A 14,620-nucleotide genomic window follows, 5' to 3' on the forward strand; every position below is an offset into this window, starting at 1 on the left:
TTGATATATATGATGAACCTTTGTTATATTGTTAGTGAGCAAAGTTATAGAGGGATTTGTTGCTCAGCCAAAATAAAATGTGTTAAGCGGCCCCCTGCAGTTCCAAGAATGAACAACAGAGAGAGACAAAGTTCTGTGCTGGAAATGAAGTGCAAAACTATTTCTGTTTAAGAACCAAGTAAAGTTTGGACCATAAATAGTTAACAGTCTGTTGGAATACGGACTCTCCCTGAACACTCATGTTTATGTGGATGACTTTACTAAAAGAGTCAGCATCCAAAACAGAAACTGGGATTTTGATGAATAAAGTGAGTGGTTGCAGAGACAAGACTCTATGAGGTTTTCAGAAAAGAAAGATTTAGTAACATCCAGAAGTTTCAAAGTTATTTATGTGCTTTCATTAGAAGGCATGTTGACCTTAATCGTTTGGATTTACAAAGTGTGCTTATACCCATCACACATCCTCCGCCATTGGCTCAATTTACCCACATACACGTTCTGAAAAGGTCTAAAACACGTCAGTCATATAAATGAACTTGAAATAAGCACTGCTCTTTCCTCAGATCTCAACCTTTATTGATAGTTATATTTCAGATGGTGGAAAAGATAAATACTGTGTATATGAATCACTTATGGTGAGTTATTGAAAGAAAAACCTTTGCATTTCACAGTTAAAATGCATTGGTGGTCCAGAATACAGTAAGTGGGTCAACGAAAACAAACTAAAACCTAGAACAGTTCATTTATTAGCCGCAGTTGCCATGTGACGTTTTTTATTGAGCTGTTACACAAGAATTTCTCAAGGATGTTTTCTCCAAAGAGCAAAAGTGTTGCAACAGAGGAGACCCGTGTTTATAACATATTATATATGTAATATACACAGCATACTTAAACATTCAGAAATGAAAAATAAAGCAAGAACAATAGAAAAAGCTTTCATGGTTATTGGCATTTATCAGCAGATGTTATAAAAACATAAAGTATCCAGTGGAGTTTACCTGGATTAATATCCAATCAATTCTAACATATTCCGGAAAGGGATAGTTCACCCAAAAAGTGATAATTCACCCATTATCTACTCCCCAGTATGCCGATGGAGGGGGGGGGGGGGGGGGGGTAAAAGTGTTTGATTTCACAAAACACTTCTGGAGTTTCAGGGGCAAACAGTGTTGCAGTCAAATTCAATACAATTGAAGTAACTGGTGACCACTTCTTCAAATGTGAAAAAAAAAGGAAAAAACCTAAAATGCCTCATGCTGCTCCTGTGGTGTCATCCAAGTGTCTGTAAGCCCCGACATTCATATTCGAGGAAGTTTAACAATTAACTTGGTGTAAATAACGTGTCGAGCCAAATTGTAAGTCTTGAGTTACAGACACTTGGATGATGCCTATCTGGGTGAACTGTCCCTTTATGGCCTCAGACGATGTTGAACTCACAGACCGAGGCCTTTTTGGCCCTGCAGCTCTCGTCGAACCACTTCCCGTTGGCTGTGGTGGAGAGGACGGCACAGTTCTGGCTGCGCCCTCCGTCCGGCTGCAGGGTGATCTCCGTCTCCCAGTTCTTGAACCGCACACTGGACCCAGCCTGGTCCACCCACTGGCCGTCGGTCACCATGTCGTTGATGCCCAGCCAGATGTGCTCCTCGGGGCCGATGCTCTGGCGGACGTAGCTGTAGAGCTGGTCGTTCTCGTCCCCTGACAGAGGGGTGGCCAGGCTGCCTCCTTTGGCGAGGCAGTCGTCGCTGGCCGCGTGGAAGGTCTTCTGCACCGGGTCAGCCAGGAAACACTTCCCCAGGATCTTGGTCCCTCTCAGACAAACTGAAGGGTGAGAGTCAGTAAGGGTCAGGTGTGAGTGTTACCTGCATTTATCCCTCTGTCACGAGAAGGACCCAGAGTATTCACAAGTAGTGTAATTTCAATGAAACAAGTTTTAACGGACAAAACAACTATACACACTAAAGGGGAAAACTGGAGGCTTACACTGGGGATGTAGAGGCTCAGGAGACACAGGATAGAGACACGAGAGCACATGACAGGGGGACAGGACATCACAACGGTTAAACAACAATCCGACGAGGACAAAGGGAAGCACAGAGGCTTATATACACACACAGGGAAGGCAGGGGCCCTTCAACACAGGTGTAACACATGAGGACTGGTGAAGACAATCACAGAGACAGGAAGTGAAGAACACACTAGGAGCAGGGCCTACAAAATAAAACAGGAAACAGAAACACGAAGTATGAAAACATGAAACCCAGAAACAACTCAAAAAGACAGACAGAGATTTACTAATAAACAGAAAACACTTCAAACAGAGGTGGAACCTAAACAATTGACAATACTAACCGTGACAATTATTGTTATCGTATTATTATTATTGTTATAATTATCATGGTCCTCATTATTATTATTGTTATGTATTTGATTAATTAATTAATTAATTGATTAAATGTTATGTATTTCCTGTTTAACAAGAAAAGAAAGAGTGTTTTTTGAAAAATACTTTGTTTAAAAAAATCCCTCTGGACATTTGCAGTGTCTCTGCAGGAGCAGTACCTGTTTGTAGAGCCTGGTGCTCTTTCAACAAATTCAGCTCCTGAATTATGTCACTTATCTGTTTCTTCAGCTCCTCGATTGCTACGCTGTTTGCAGAGTCTGTAAGGAAAAAAAGCATGAACATAATGCGTTAACTACTGATGGACTCTCATAGCAGTTCAGTCATGTTTCTCTTGACAGAAAGTGAGAACATTGTTTTTCGTGTCTTCTACGTCATGTTAAATCCTACCTTTCTTGCCACTTCTTGTCTTCGGGGTGCTCTGCTGGAGTGTGCACTGGGCCAGCAGCAGGAGGAACAAGATCAGCCAAACACCTCTGGTCTCCATCGTACATGTAACACTTTGAATCCACAAGAAATATTGTTTTGATGCAGCACCACAAAATGAGCTCCTCGCAGCTCCACGTCCTGGCAAGACTGTCGTGTTACACCAGAGTCCAATGAGGAAATCTTATCTCAGTGAAAACAAATGTTTCACAGATGTTTTACAGCCACTTGTGTTGCTGTTGAAACACTGAAGGGAGATGGATGAGGAGCAGGATTAGGTTGTGTTTATCATCGTCCAGACAAGCCTGACTCTGGTTCCATTTGTTTGTAGGTTACTAATCAATTACAGGAAAGTCTGAGCATTAACTCCCATTCCTGACAGAAACAGAGGAGCATCTGTTTTCACCAAAACACAACAACTAGTGATGAATGATTTTGCACGGCTGTTTTCTAAGTGAGCTGTGCTTGATCTTTTATTTTCCTGTCAAAAGGATCTGTTGCTTTTCTGAGCCAGAGGTTGCATGTTTGGGCCTCCTCCCAGAACCCACATCTGGATGTCCTCAGTGAGCTGGAGGCGGGGCACATGACACGTGGCAGAGACTTAAGACACTTATATAATAAAGTAACACTATTGTGAACTTGTTTAATCCGAGACTGGTGAGACAACCTGGATAATTAAGTTTCACCTCATGGATATGTCAACAGAAATTAATCAAAATACAGTATCCAGCTTACTATAAATCATCTTATCTCCCAATTACCCTGAATGTTTATAAGGGTCCTTAGACCTTAATGTATTTACATTTTAAATCTCTTACACTCCTTAAAACTCCTCTTTGTTACTCAAAATGTATTATATTCATAAGGTTTGTCATGGCCTTAAAATGGATTGAGTATCACTCAACACCTCCTGTCCTCATTTTGTGATTGGCAACTCTGAATATCCTAATATGACCCCTCCCCTGTACCCCCCCCCCCTTGTGACATCACAAACCCCAAATCCTGTTTTTGCATTTATGTATGAATAAAAAACTTCCCATGTTGCAAATATCCCGGCACATATTTCAATTTCAAATGGACCAAATGTATTTTCCATCACTTATGTAGCACTTCAATACAACTTTTTCTTAGATGGAGATCATCACAGAAAAAGCATTGACACAAACAGGGAGAGGTTGTATCAATATATTTGAAAATATTTACAAAATGCATCCACAATAGTTCTAGAAGAACAGTTATGTGACATTCACTAAAAATAAGTCATTTATAATAAATATACAAAAGTTCAGGCAACGGCAAAGGCAGCTCGTAAAATTCATACAGAAAAAACAATGCCCAGTCTCAGTGTTCGCTGCCGTCTGCACAGCGGAGCACGCTGAAGCTAGAGGCCCTGAGTCACAGCTGCTCAGCAAAGGTAGACAGTGCTTGGGTCACAATAAAATACTCCCTTGAATGCATAGTTAGTTTGTTAATTAGTTCATTTCAGTCCAGACTCCATCTTCAGTTCCTCATCGTCCTCAGAATGATGATGGATGTGGTGTCTGCAGATACATGGAAGGCTGTTGGATTGTATGATGTTTTCTACACCTACACTACATCGTTTATGTACACTGTGACTTGTGTGGTTATTAATTTCTGCTACATTCTTCTTTTTGTCTGGATCCTATATGCATGTGGAATATTACATTTCCCCTCTGGAGATCCACAAAGTGTTGTATTCATTTAAACTGTGGTCATAGTTCTCTATTTCTGCCACGTCTGTTTAATGTGCTTTGTGCATTTGTTCATTGCTCAGTAGATAAGAAGCACCTGAGTTAGGTACAAAGCACTTTGCATCGCAACTTTGCTCTTACCTCAAACCAACGAGCAAAGCTCAGTGCAGCAGCTCCTACTCTGGTTTATCGATCTGGGTATATTTCTAATATAATTTAGAATTTAAGAATTTCCCCATGATTAAAAAAACACTGAAAAAAGTTAAAAATATACAAGAACACAGAGGGTTTTGCAAAAATCACACAACACTGCACGTCAAATTAAAACAACTGAGTAAAGACACAACAAAAAAAGACACAGGTTGAATTAAAAACATGCAAGAATAAATTAAGTGTGCTTCATGTTTGCAAAAATAATACAATGAGTCCTCTTCTTCTTGTTGCCACAGATCAGAAGCCTCTGCACAGTATTAGGCAGCGTCCCTCTGGTCTACGTCGGGCAAAGCACTGCAATAAAAACAGAGATGAACATTGTGTCTGAAGAGACTTTGGTTCAGTAAAATGGCAAGTTAGGAAATAAAGAGGAGGAAAAGTAAAAGGAAAACATCACTTATAGACTGGAGCCAATCAAATGGAGCATAACTTATCTCAAACACAGGGTAAGTGATCGGAGAGATTAACACTTCAAGGGGACTAATGCGTTGACCTAACTGTTGACTGCAGGGTAAATAGAGCTCTACAGTGTGAGGCGGTGAGTCATTCTCTGTGAGGGAGTTGAGACACTAGCAGGGTTAAACTAGGGCTGCAGCAGGTCATTGTGTGTCACTGTGTGCGTGCGGGATGGGGTGGTGGGGTGGTGGAGAAGTGAGGAGAACGTGGAGGTCAGACTGCACTACACTTCAGTGGTAGAGAGGGGGCGCTCTCTCCTCCCATTGTGAGAGACAACACACAACAGTGCACATCACTTGGGAATGTGACACAAATCTCACCGTCAATCGCTCACACCAGAGCTAGCAGGTGCGAGGCAGAACGTGAGACGCAGAAAAAGAGAACAGAACGATGTGAAATAAAAAAAGACACACAGAAGATAGAGCTCGGATGTTTTGGTAGGAAACAAAGAAAAGGGAAGTGGTTGTTTATTGTGAATTCAAACTAAATCAAACCTTTTTTGTTGATTATCCTTAAAAACATAAAAGGTTTTCTGTCTATGTTTCCTGATGGTATAATCAATGTGTTATATGCCTTGAACACTTTAGTTGTGTTGGCAAATAACAAATTTGTCAGTTCTGATCAGAGTGAAGGCAAGGTAAGTTCAAAACAGCTCTGCTGAAAACAATCTTGTTGATGATTGTAAACATCAAAAAACACTGGAGTGATCCGTGGAGCCTGTGCTATCAGCAAAGTCACAACTGATCAGTCACAATATAAACTACAGGACACAACTATCCACACAAGAGACACACTCACCTTTGAGAATGTAGTCTGTTAAGAGACTGGGCACCTTGTCGCTGTCGTCTCTCATCGCTTGGAGAACTGAGGAGCGGCAGATGGAGCAGAGTGAGTCACAGCCACTGAAGCTTAAACATGGTGGATACTGAGATGAGGATTCTTACTCTTGGTGAGGATCTGAAGGTCCTCGATCGAAGGAGGACGTCCCTTCTTCTCATACGGGATGACTGTGGTCAAATACTGTGCAGGGAGACAAGGACAGGGGGGAAGACAGTAAAAAGACAGAACGTCTAATGGATGAGTGATGGAGAAACAGTCTGACTTGCTTATTATTATAGCAGAGAGCATATTTTCAAAGCAGAAAGTAGAAGGTAAAGTTCAGCAGCGGAGAAAAGAAAAGGAAAATAACCTGTCTTTCACTGCACCCACTCCCAAAGGTTTGTCTGAAGCTGTTCTGAATGACGGAGGAGAATCCCTCCATGCTGAAGCGCTGAGGAGGAAGAAAGCAAAGTGCAGAAACACCAGAGGGGAGATCATTAAAGAAAAGAAGAGATTTATTGGAAAACACAGAATAGAAATAGCAAAGGGAGGGAAAGAAAGCTCCGGCGATGTTTCCTTAAAATCCTAACAACAAGAAGAAAGTGCTCACAGATCCGACTGTTTTCTCAGCATGGCCCTGCGACGACCCGGCTCCGCCTTTGAGCTTCTTCTTCTTCCTCAGCAGCTCGCGGTGCTCCTTCTGTCGGTTTTGCACGTCGATGAGCGCCGAGATGAAACTGTTCTTCACCTCTTTCTCGAAGTCCAGCTCGTCCCTGAGAGCCAGCTGCTGCACCAGCTCCTCCGAGAAGCTCCTGATGTTCGTCTCCGTCTCCTCCAGACGCTCGTTCAGCTCCGCCACATTCAGGGCCCTCACCTCTGCACCGCAAAAACACACAAGGTAGCACAGTTATCTGACGGAAGCCAGACAGGCCCTTTCAAATGTGCCAGAATCATTTATATACTGAATTTATTTATTACATCGAGAGGTGACTGCAGTTTCAGAGAATTTTATATACAACTTAAATGTAAATGTGTGTTTCTAGATTCACGTCTAAAGTAAAGGATGGGTCTTTGTGCAAAATGTGTGATAAATGTATTAGAAATATATCAAACAATAATGTTAAATTCAAAGTACCACATTGAAAAAAAGTGGTACCAGAGTATTGAAACCTGGCTTTATTTTATATTATTAGATGGATGACAAGACAGCCCTCTGGTGGCTGGCTACAGTATAGGTCCTAAACCACCTTCTCAATGTTAGTGGATGGGATATGAACTGACTCAGCATGAAGCCCATTCTCACTATAAATGTTAACCATTGAAAACAAATATATATCTACACTTTTTTTTTAAAGGGTTAAATGAACAGCTGAGTACTGTAGTTTTTAGTCCATTTCTTTTGTACTATTTTCAGTTTCGGATTAAAACACATTTGTTGCTGTATTGAATATGTACAGCAGCTGGACGGTGTGTGTATTTACTCAATATAAACTACATTACCTATGTTCATGCTGTGTCAGCGTAACAACAGTGTGGTTCACTGATGTGTTTTTATGATATGTTGGACAATGGAGCTCTGGAACACTGAGGAATAAGCTGCAATCAGACCACTCGGTTAAATAGGATCAATTCATGATGGTTTTAGTGGGATTTCATGAGACTTGTTTCCAATGAGAAAAAAAACGCAAGATAAAGCCTGACCATCAAACAATCACGAGAACCTGATATGATTAATGTAGCACACAGACCAGACATATCCCAGAGCCTTAATATTGATGACATATTACAAGAGAACATGGATAACTTTTCTTGATCAGAGGACACTTACTCTCCTCGTAGCCGGGGCTGCTGGTCGGCCGCTGGACGTCCAGTGAGAGCATGGAGAGGTCAGACTGAGAGGGATCGTGCTGAGGCTCCATGTCGGGCGAGTCCTGCATCATCTCCTCTATCTCCTCGATAACCTGAAAGAATTTGAACATCATGTTATTGAACCTACAGCCATGTCACACAGGTATGAATCAGGGGGCTCGCTAACAGGCCGGACTATGCTAGATGGTGGTGTTCATGTAACCTACCTGCTCTGCTGTGTACAGGGGCTCGTCTGCGAGACAGGAGACAATGATGGTGTGCATGTCCAGCTGCTCCCTCAGCTCCTCGTCATCTGACAGCTCTGCTGTGACATCAGTCTTCCTCTGGACAGGAACAGGAACAGGGGAAGGGGGAGGTGGGGGGTTTAATCAAAGCGCTTAGCCCTGGCACAATGAACACATGAGATTTACAAAATGAGCGGACGAAGAGATTTGGCGGGGGAGGGAGACGGGGGGGAGCAGGGCTGGGGGTTGATGGGAAAGTGGGACAGGGATGGGAGGGAGGGGTGGAGCCACTCACAGGCTTCTCCTGCAGGTTGAACGTGGGGATGTGGAGGGAGCGCGTTCGAGAGTGTTTCCAGTCCACCGGCATCACTTGCCCATAGTTACTGGTTAAGGCGTTCCAGATTCTGTGGACGGAAACAAACATTTCATTGTAAACTATTAAGTTACACTGACATACAGCCTCTGCCTTGATAGTGACTCCATCTTCAAACTACTTCTGTTTACACTGAGGCACCGGAGGGAATCAAAAACGTTTCATAATCAGATTCCTTTTTCTGATTCCGTTCACAGGGCACTGCTCTAATCCCCAGCATGGAACCTTACAAGTCCGGAAATACAACCGATGATTAAATGTTTGCATCTCAAAAGGCCCAAGGCTGCAGCAGATGGAATATATTTCACTGGATCAATGTTTAGTGGTGATTTACCACTATTAGCCCCACTTTTTGTCCACTCAGCATTTCAAATGTCTTTTTAATGGCACGCATCTGTCAGAGGGACTAAGAAGAGCTGGTGGATGTTGCGTTAATATTATATTAAGGCTGCAGCTGATATTTGTTATAATCCCCATTATTATTATTATTATTATTATCAGTTACTCAGGCAATCAATTTATTGTTAAGGTATCGTCATTAAGAAATCCTTAAGTCTACAAAATATCGTCTGTTCTGACGAATCTGTAAAAATTGACAGCTCACATTTCCAGGCTGCTTTACTTTAGCTGGACCAAAGATGTCTGTCACTGTCCACTCACCACATCCTTATTTTAATGATACAACACTTTAAAAAAATAAAACTGGTTCCCTGATATAATAAATTAAACTCAGCAGATACAGTGGTTTAATACGGTTTTCATATACGCTGCAGTTTATTGAGAGGAAGCCTCCTGTTCATCCACCCATGTTTAACAGAAGTCATCCTGCGAACAGGCCACAGACACACACTCTCACACACAGGCACACACACACAAACACTCACGCACACTCACTCGTCTGTCTCCAGCAGCGTGTCCTCTGAGATCACACTCACGGGAGCGACGCTCTCTGTCTGGGGGCTGACATTGTGGAAGCAGGCGGATAACTTCTCCTCGAAGCCGATCACCGGGTCTGCGGAGCAGAGCGCGTCCCGCGGGGAGAAGCTGCCGTCGAGCAGCCCCGACAGGTCCACATCCCCGCGGAGCAGCAGCCGAGCAGCGGCCGCTTCCCCCCCGGCCGCGGTAGCGGCCGCTGCTCGGCCTTTGTACGTCAGCAGCTCCCGATCCGGAACCACGTTCGAGCCCCGCACATGCGACCAGTCGTCGTCAAAGTGTACGACGGGTGCAGCCATGTCCCGGATCAGCCTAACAGCTCCGGGGGAAAGATGAGCGAGCGGCGGGTCTGACAGGCCGCAGCATCTTCCCGGTGTGCCCGCTCACTGCTCCACACACACATACACAACCACAAACCCACACGCACACACAATAGCTGCTGCACAGGGCCCACTAGCGGTCACTGTGTCCCGGGACAAAGCAAAACAAACAGCACACATCAGAGACGCGGGATGACGCTGTTTACATTCTGTTTCTCAGGCTGAAGATATCAAATATAAGAAAATCTAAAATAAATCCTATAGCTATTTAATATTTTCTACAAACCTAAATAGTTAAAATGTTGTTGATTGAGCAACAACAGCCAAACCAACACCACGTTTACACCGATGTCAAGTGTGTGTGGTGCTGCTTTCAGTCATGTTGTGGGGACCTGAATGTGACGTATTATGTAAATTAATGTAAATCATTTCATGTTATGGGTTGGTAAATATATGGTTAAAGTTAGAGCAAGTCTCCAGGAAATCAAATGAAGTTGTAGTGTGTGTGTGTGTGTGTGTGTATGTGTGTGTGTGTGTGTGTGTGTGTGTGTGGAGCCGCCGTGAGAAAATGTAAATAAAACATGAAAGGTGAAGTCAAAAACAATGCCTAGGCACATCCCGGCAGCGAGCGCTGTGTGAAGCCGTCCATCCAGGGACTCATCGCTCTTTAAACTCTCCGCAATCAAACATTAATGCTGAGCATGCAGGTGACAACAGTTAAAGTGTGTAAAGGTCATGGACATGTAGGTCGGGCCCCTGACAGCCTCCTTCTGGGGAAGTTACTCTGTGGACAACAGAAGGGGACTTCAAAGTATGGGATGCATATCTGATCATTTATATCATATAAAATATGTCATCAATATAGTTTAAGATCGTTTTTCAGTGTGTTTCCTGGTGCGATACGCTCGCGTCAAGCGCAACAAATTTACTCGACGCCGAAACGATCGCTGCACGGCGTGAGGCAGCCTTGGCGCAGCGCGGTGCTTCAGCCTCCGGTGTGACCCGCACAAAGTTTTAACATGGGAGTGGATGGGAGCCATCTGTTACTTAAGTCTTGGCGCTACGGTGAAGCGTCGCTTCGGCATCGCTTCAGCGTCAGGTGTGAACCCGGCGTTAGTAAATAACTCACAATGAGTTGCTTAACATACGTCCCATACTACGTTGCTCTGATTGGTTGTAGATCTATCCAATTGAGCAAAGAGGAATTTTATTTCCTGATCAGTTGAAACACGCCCCATAATCACAGCCCAATGGAGCGGTCTCAAACTCACATTCTGACTAGAATTGTGAGTCTGACTAGGTCAGGCTAGGAGGAACTGTCTTTTTTCATTAAATTCACAGATATAAAAGTTATCAACTTTCTTGAATTGAAACCTAGAAAACTTATGAGACTTTGCTTCTCTTATTAAATTAAGAATAATGATCAGCAGTCTTGGAGTTTGACGAAAACTTAGATTGATAACTTATTTTTTATCATAATTAAAAAGTCTTCATCAAAAAATGTTGTCATAGGACAGGGGTTTTCAACTGGTTTTGTCCCAGCGACCACCATTCTGACTAGAAAGTAATCCGCGGCCCACTGATGTGCCTACGTGCGCTCGTGCCTTTGTGTGTGTGGTCCGCGACGGCATTGCAGGGGGTCCGCGAAATTCTCTTTGATATTTCAACACATTACCAGATTACTCTTGAATATCGTATATTGAATATCGGCCCCCTGGTTGAAAACCCCTGCTTTAGTGGATTTTTCAAGCAAAAATGGTCGGCATGTAATGATCCAGTTCTCTGGTGTCTTTTAAAGTCTCTTTTGAAATATAAAATGAAGTCAGTTATAGTTGTTGGTGCTGAAGATCTATATCATGATGTCATCTTAAGTGTAATACAGAAGTGCCACATTCATGATTTTTGTATGAATTTACCAGTTTTACAATATTTCCCACCACTTGAATGATCTCTATCAGTCTTTTTTATTATGTACAAATACTTGATACACAATGTTCTTTCTCAGTAACTTGTACTTGTGTCCGTCCTGGGAGGAGGATCCATGTGGCTCCTTCAGAGGTTTCTACTCCTGTTGAGGGTGAAGATCAGAGGACGTCACACTTTTAAAGACCTATGAGATAAATTGTGATCTGTGAATATGGGCTATAAGAATACTGAATACTCAGATACAAAGATATTTCTGTTATATTTTAAAGGTATTGTGCCTTTGACCTTAGTTCACTGGAACTGCCTTTGTCTGCCTTTGGTCAAAGGCAATTCTGTCTTTGTTCCTGTGGATTAATCTTGGATCAAATGAGATTAAAGAGGAGGAGGTTCTAGTGTCTACCCCACGCTCGATCCCAGAGTCCAGTGATCAAATGGAAGCGAAAATGGACAAAGATGAGAGCATGATTTATCTTAAACTAGGTGCCAGACCCAAAACTGGTTATTCCAAGATTAGATCGGCCAAGCTTATGATACCTGAGATGGAGTTCCATGACTTCATCGGTGAGAAGAAGCAGAATATGGCCCAGGAAGAGCTGGAGCTAGAGAGACGCCTGTGGAATCAGGAAAAGCTCGAGCTCCAAGAGTCCCTCAGGGCCGCCACACAGGCTGTGGATGAAGAGAAAGAGGAGAGCTCCAAGGTCAGATCTGCACTGGCCCGACTTCAAGAAGAACACCTGCAGGTGACCTCCAGCCTCACAGCAGCACTGACCAGCTCCCAGGAAGAGCTGGAGGCAGAGAGGAGCCTGTGGAATAAGCAAAAGCTTGAGTTCGGAGAGTCACTCAGGGCCGCCATACAGGCCGCGGACAAAGAGGAAGAGGAGAGCTCCAAGGTCAGATCTGCAATAGCCCAGGCTGTAAAAGCCAAGGAACAATCACAAAGCCAGTGGGAGCGTGAAAAGTCCAGACTTCAAGAAGAACACCTGCAGGTGACCTCCAGCCTCACAGCAGCACTGACCAGGTTCCAGGAAGAGCTGGAGGAAGTGAGGAGCCTGTGGAATAAGGAAAAGCTTGAGTTCGTAGAGACACTCAGGGCCGCCAAACAGGCCGCAGACGAAGAGGAAGAGGAGAGCTCCAAGGTCAGATCTGCACTGGCCCAGGCTGTAAAAGCCAAGGAACAATCACAAAGCCAGTGGGAGCGTGAAAAGACCCGACTTCAAGAAGAACACCTGCAGGTGACTTCCAGCCTCACAGCAGCACTGACCAGGTTCCAGGAAGAGCTGGAGGAAGTGAGGAGCCTGTGGATTCAGGAAAAGCTCGAGTTCGGAGACTCCCTCAGGGCCGCCACACAGGCTGCGGACGAAATTAGAGAGGAGCGCTCCCAAGTCAGATCTGAACTGGCCCACCTTCAAGTAGAACACCTGCGGATGACCTTCAGCCACGCAGCAGCACTGACCAGGCTCCAGGAAGAGCTGGAGGCAGAGAGGAGCCTGTGGAATCAGGAAAAGCTCGATCTCCAAGAGGCCTTCAGGGCCGTCTGGCAGGCTATGAACGAAATGAGAGAGAAACAAAAGAAGAAATCGGTTTTCAAACGATTTCGCAAGTTCCTGTGCTGCTCTGGAACGTAATAACCAGCTTCTCTCTGTGAGGCTGCTTGTTCTTCCGGTGCTCTCCTTGTGTCATTAAAAACAAAAGTATCTATTTTAACCTAAATATGGTTTTAATTATATCTTAAGGCAAAGCGTGCCTTATATTTTGTACTTTTATTAATTTGAATACTCAGTGTTAGCATTTGTGCACCAGTGTATTTGAATGGTTAAAAGTAGAAAAGAGAAGTTTCAGTGAGCTCATATTATGTTTTGACGTTTTCAATATTTTGTCACTGTTTGCTTGATATTGTTTTAATAAACGTATATAAAAAACCAAACTAGCCTATTCTGTTCCCTAGTGAAGGGAAGAACATACACACACAAGATATAAATGTCATAGAGCTTAATAAAATAATAGGTGCGTTACTCCGCTGGTCAACAAGTTACTCTGCCCTTATGATGTTTTCTATTCATTACACATAGAACTGATCTTTATAAGAAGCTGCTGAATTTATATTCAGGTTCCTGGATAAATGGTGCGTCGCTTCATCTGCAACAACAAAGTTAAAGCACAGTGTTACGTCATAATCTGTGAGAAGAGACTTCTGTCTGCAGGAGTGTGTGTGTGTGTGTGTTTGTGTGCGTGTGTTTTTGTGAAGGGGAGGATGGGCTGTTGTTCAGCAGGAGGCCTGAGATTGTGCAGAGAGCGAACGGATGACCCTGTAGCGCCTCCTAGAGGGGAGGAGGGCTAACAGTCTTAGACTTGGTTGTGAGAAATTGGGTTATTGATGAACAAAGATGTCTCTAACTTGGTCCAAAGTGAAACATATGATTGTGTATAGAGCAAACATACATATTTTATTCATATCTGGCCATTAAATACCACTTAAAACAGATTTGACAGATTTGAACCAGCTTGGACCTCAATGGAGTCTGAGAAAGTAGACCCCAGAGGGCCTGTGTTTAGAGCAAGATGAGGTCCTGCGCCTCTGGGATGACATTTGAACCTTGTTAAGTACTTGTATCTGAATTATGGCTTTTATGTTATATAACATTTCTAATCCTCTGCAATTCAAGGGAAAATATATTTAAATGGTAAAATTTGTACTATTTATTTTTCGGTTTGTTTTAAGTGTTTTGGTTTTTATATGCTCTTAAAAAATGCGGAAGAAGATGTGCAATAATAACTGAAAACAAATAATAAACAAAATATAAAAGGATTCTTAAAAATTTTTTTTTAAAAATCCCCTTCAGCCTATAGCATTATTTTCATCCAATTATTAAATAGATTGATTGTAGTAACCAACACATGTAAATAAAAGTACATTCAGTCCCCAGTTTGGGGATTACAGTGGTAGTCTTTAG

General features: G+C 43.1%; 2 protein-coding genes across 4 annotated transcripts; both read right to left on the reverse strand.

Moving 5' to 3' along the window:
• Nucleotides 1-738: 738 nt before the first annotated feature.
• Nucleotides 739-3,001, reverse strand: clec3ba (C-type lectin domain family 3, member Ba). Its single transcript, XM_062399306.1, has 3 exons — nucleotides 2,789-3,001; nucleotides 2,560-2,658; nucleotides 739-1,818 (listed from the first exon to the last, which is right to left on the reverse strand). Exons 1-3 carry the CDS (start codon nucleotides 2,883-2,885, stop codon nucleotides 1,418-1,420), a joined length of 597 nt encoding a protein of 198 aa, XP_062255290.1. The 5' UTR covers nucleotides 2,886-3,001; the 3' UTR covers nucleotides 739-1,417.
• Nucleotides 3,002-3,944: 943 nt separating this feature from the next.
• Nucleotides 3,945-9,923, reverse strand: fez2a (fasciculation and elongation protein zeta 2a). Of its 3 annotated transcripts, XM_062398365.1 has the most exons (10): nucleotides 9,385-9,923; nucleotides 8,413-8,521; nucleotides 8,100-8,216; nucleotides 7,853-7,985; nucleotides 6,635-6,900; nucleotides 6,395-6,475; nucleotides 6,150-6,225; nucleotides 6,004-6,069; nucleotides 5,526-5,546; nucleotides 3,945-5,043 (listed from the first exon to the last, which is right to left on the reverse strand). In XM_062398365.1, the coding sequence occupies exons 1-9, from the start codon at nucleotides 9,720-9,722 to the stop codon at nucleotides 5,536-5,538; spliced, it is 1,197 nt and encodes a 398-aa protein (XP_062254349.1). In that variant the 5' UTR covers nucleotides 9,723-9,923; the 3' UTR covers nucleotides 3,945-5,043; nucleotides 5,526-5,535. The 3 variants fall into 3 exon arrangements, with proteins under 3 accessions (XP_062254349.1, XP_062254348.1, XP_062254350.1); XM_062398364.1 differs by lacking the exon at nucleotides 5,526-5,546 and having other exon boundaries at nucleotides 3,947-5,043; nucleotides 9,385-9,921; XM_062398366.1 differs by lacking the exons at nucleotides 5,526-5,546; nucleotides 6,395-6,475 and having other exon boundaries at nucleotides 3,947-5,043; nucleotides 9,385-9,921.
• Between the last annotated feature and the right edge of the window lie 4,697 nt (nucleotides 9,924-14,620).

The sequence above is a fragment of the Platichthys flesus genome, chromosome 11 (assembly GCF_949316205.1).
Source record: "Platichthys flesus chromosome 11, fPlaFle2.1, whole genome shotgun sequence".
Classification (NCBI taxonomy): domain Eukaryota; kingdom Metazoa; phylum Chordata; class Actinopteri; order Pleuronectiformes; family Pleuronectidae; genus Platichthys; species Platichthys flesus.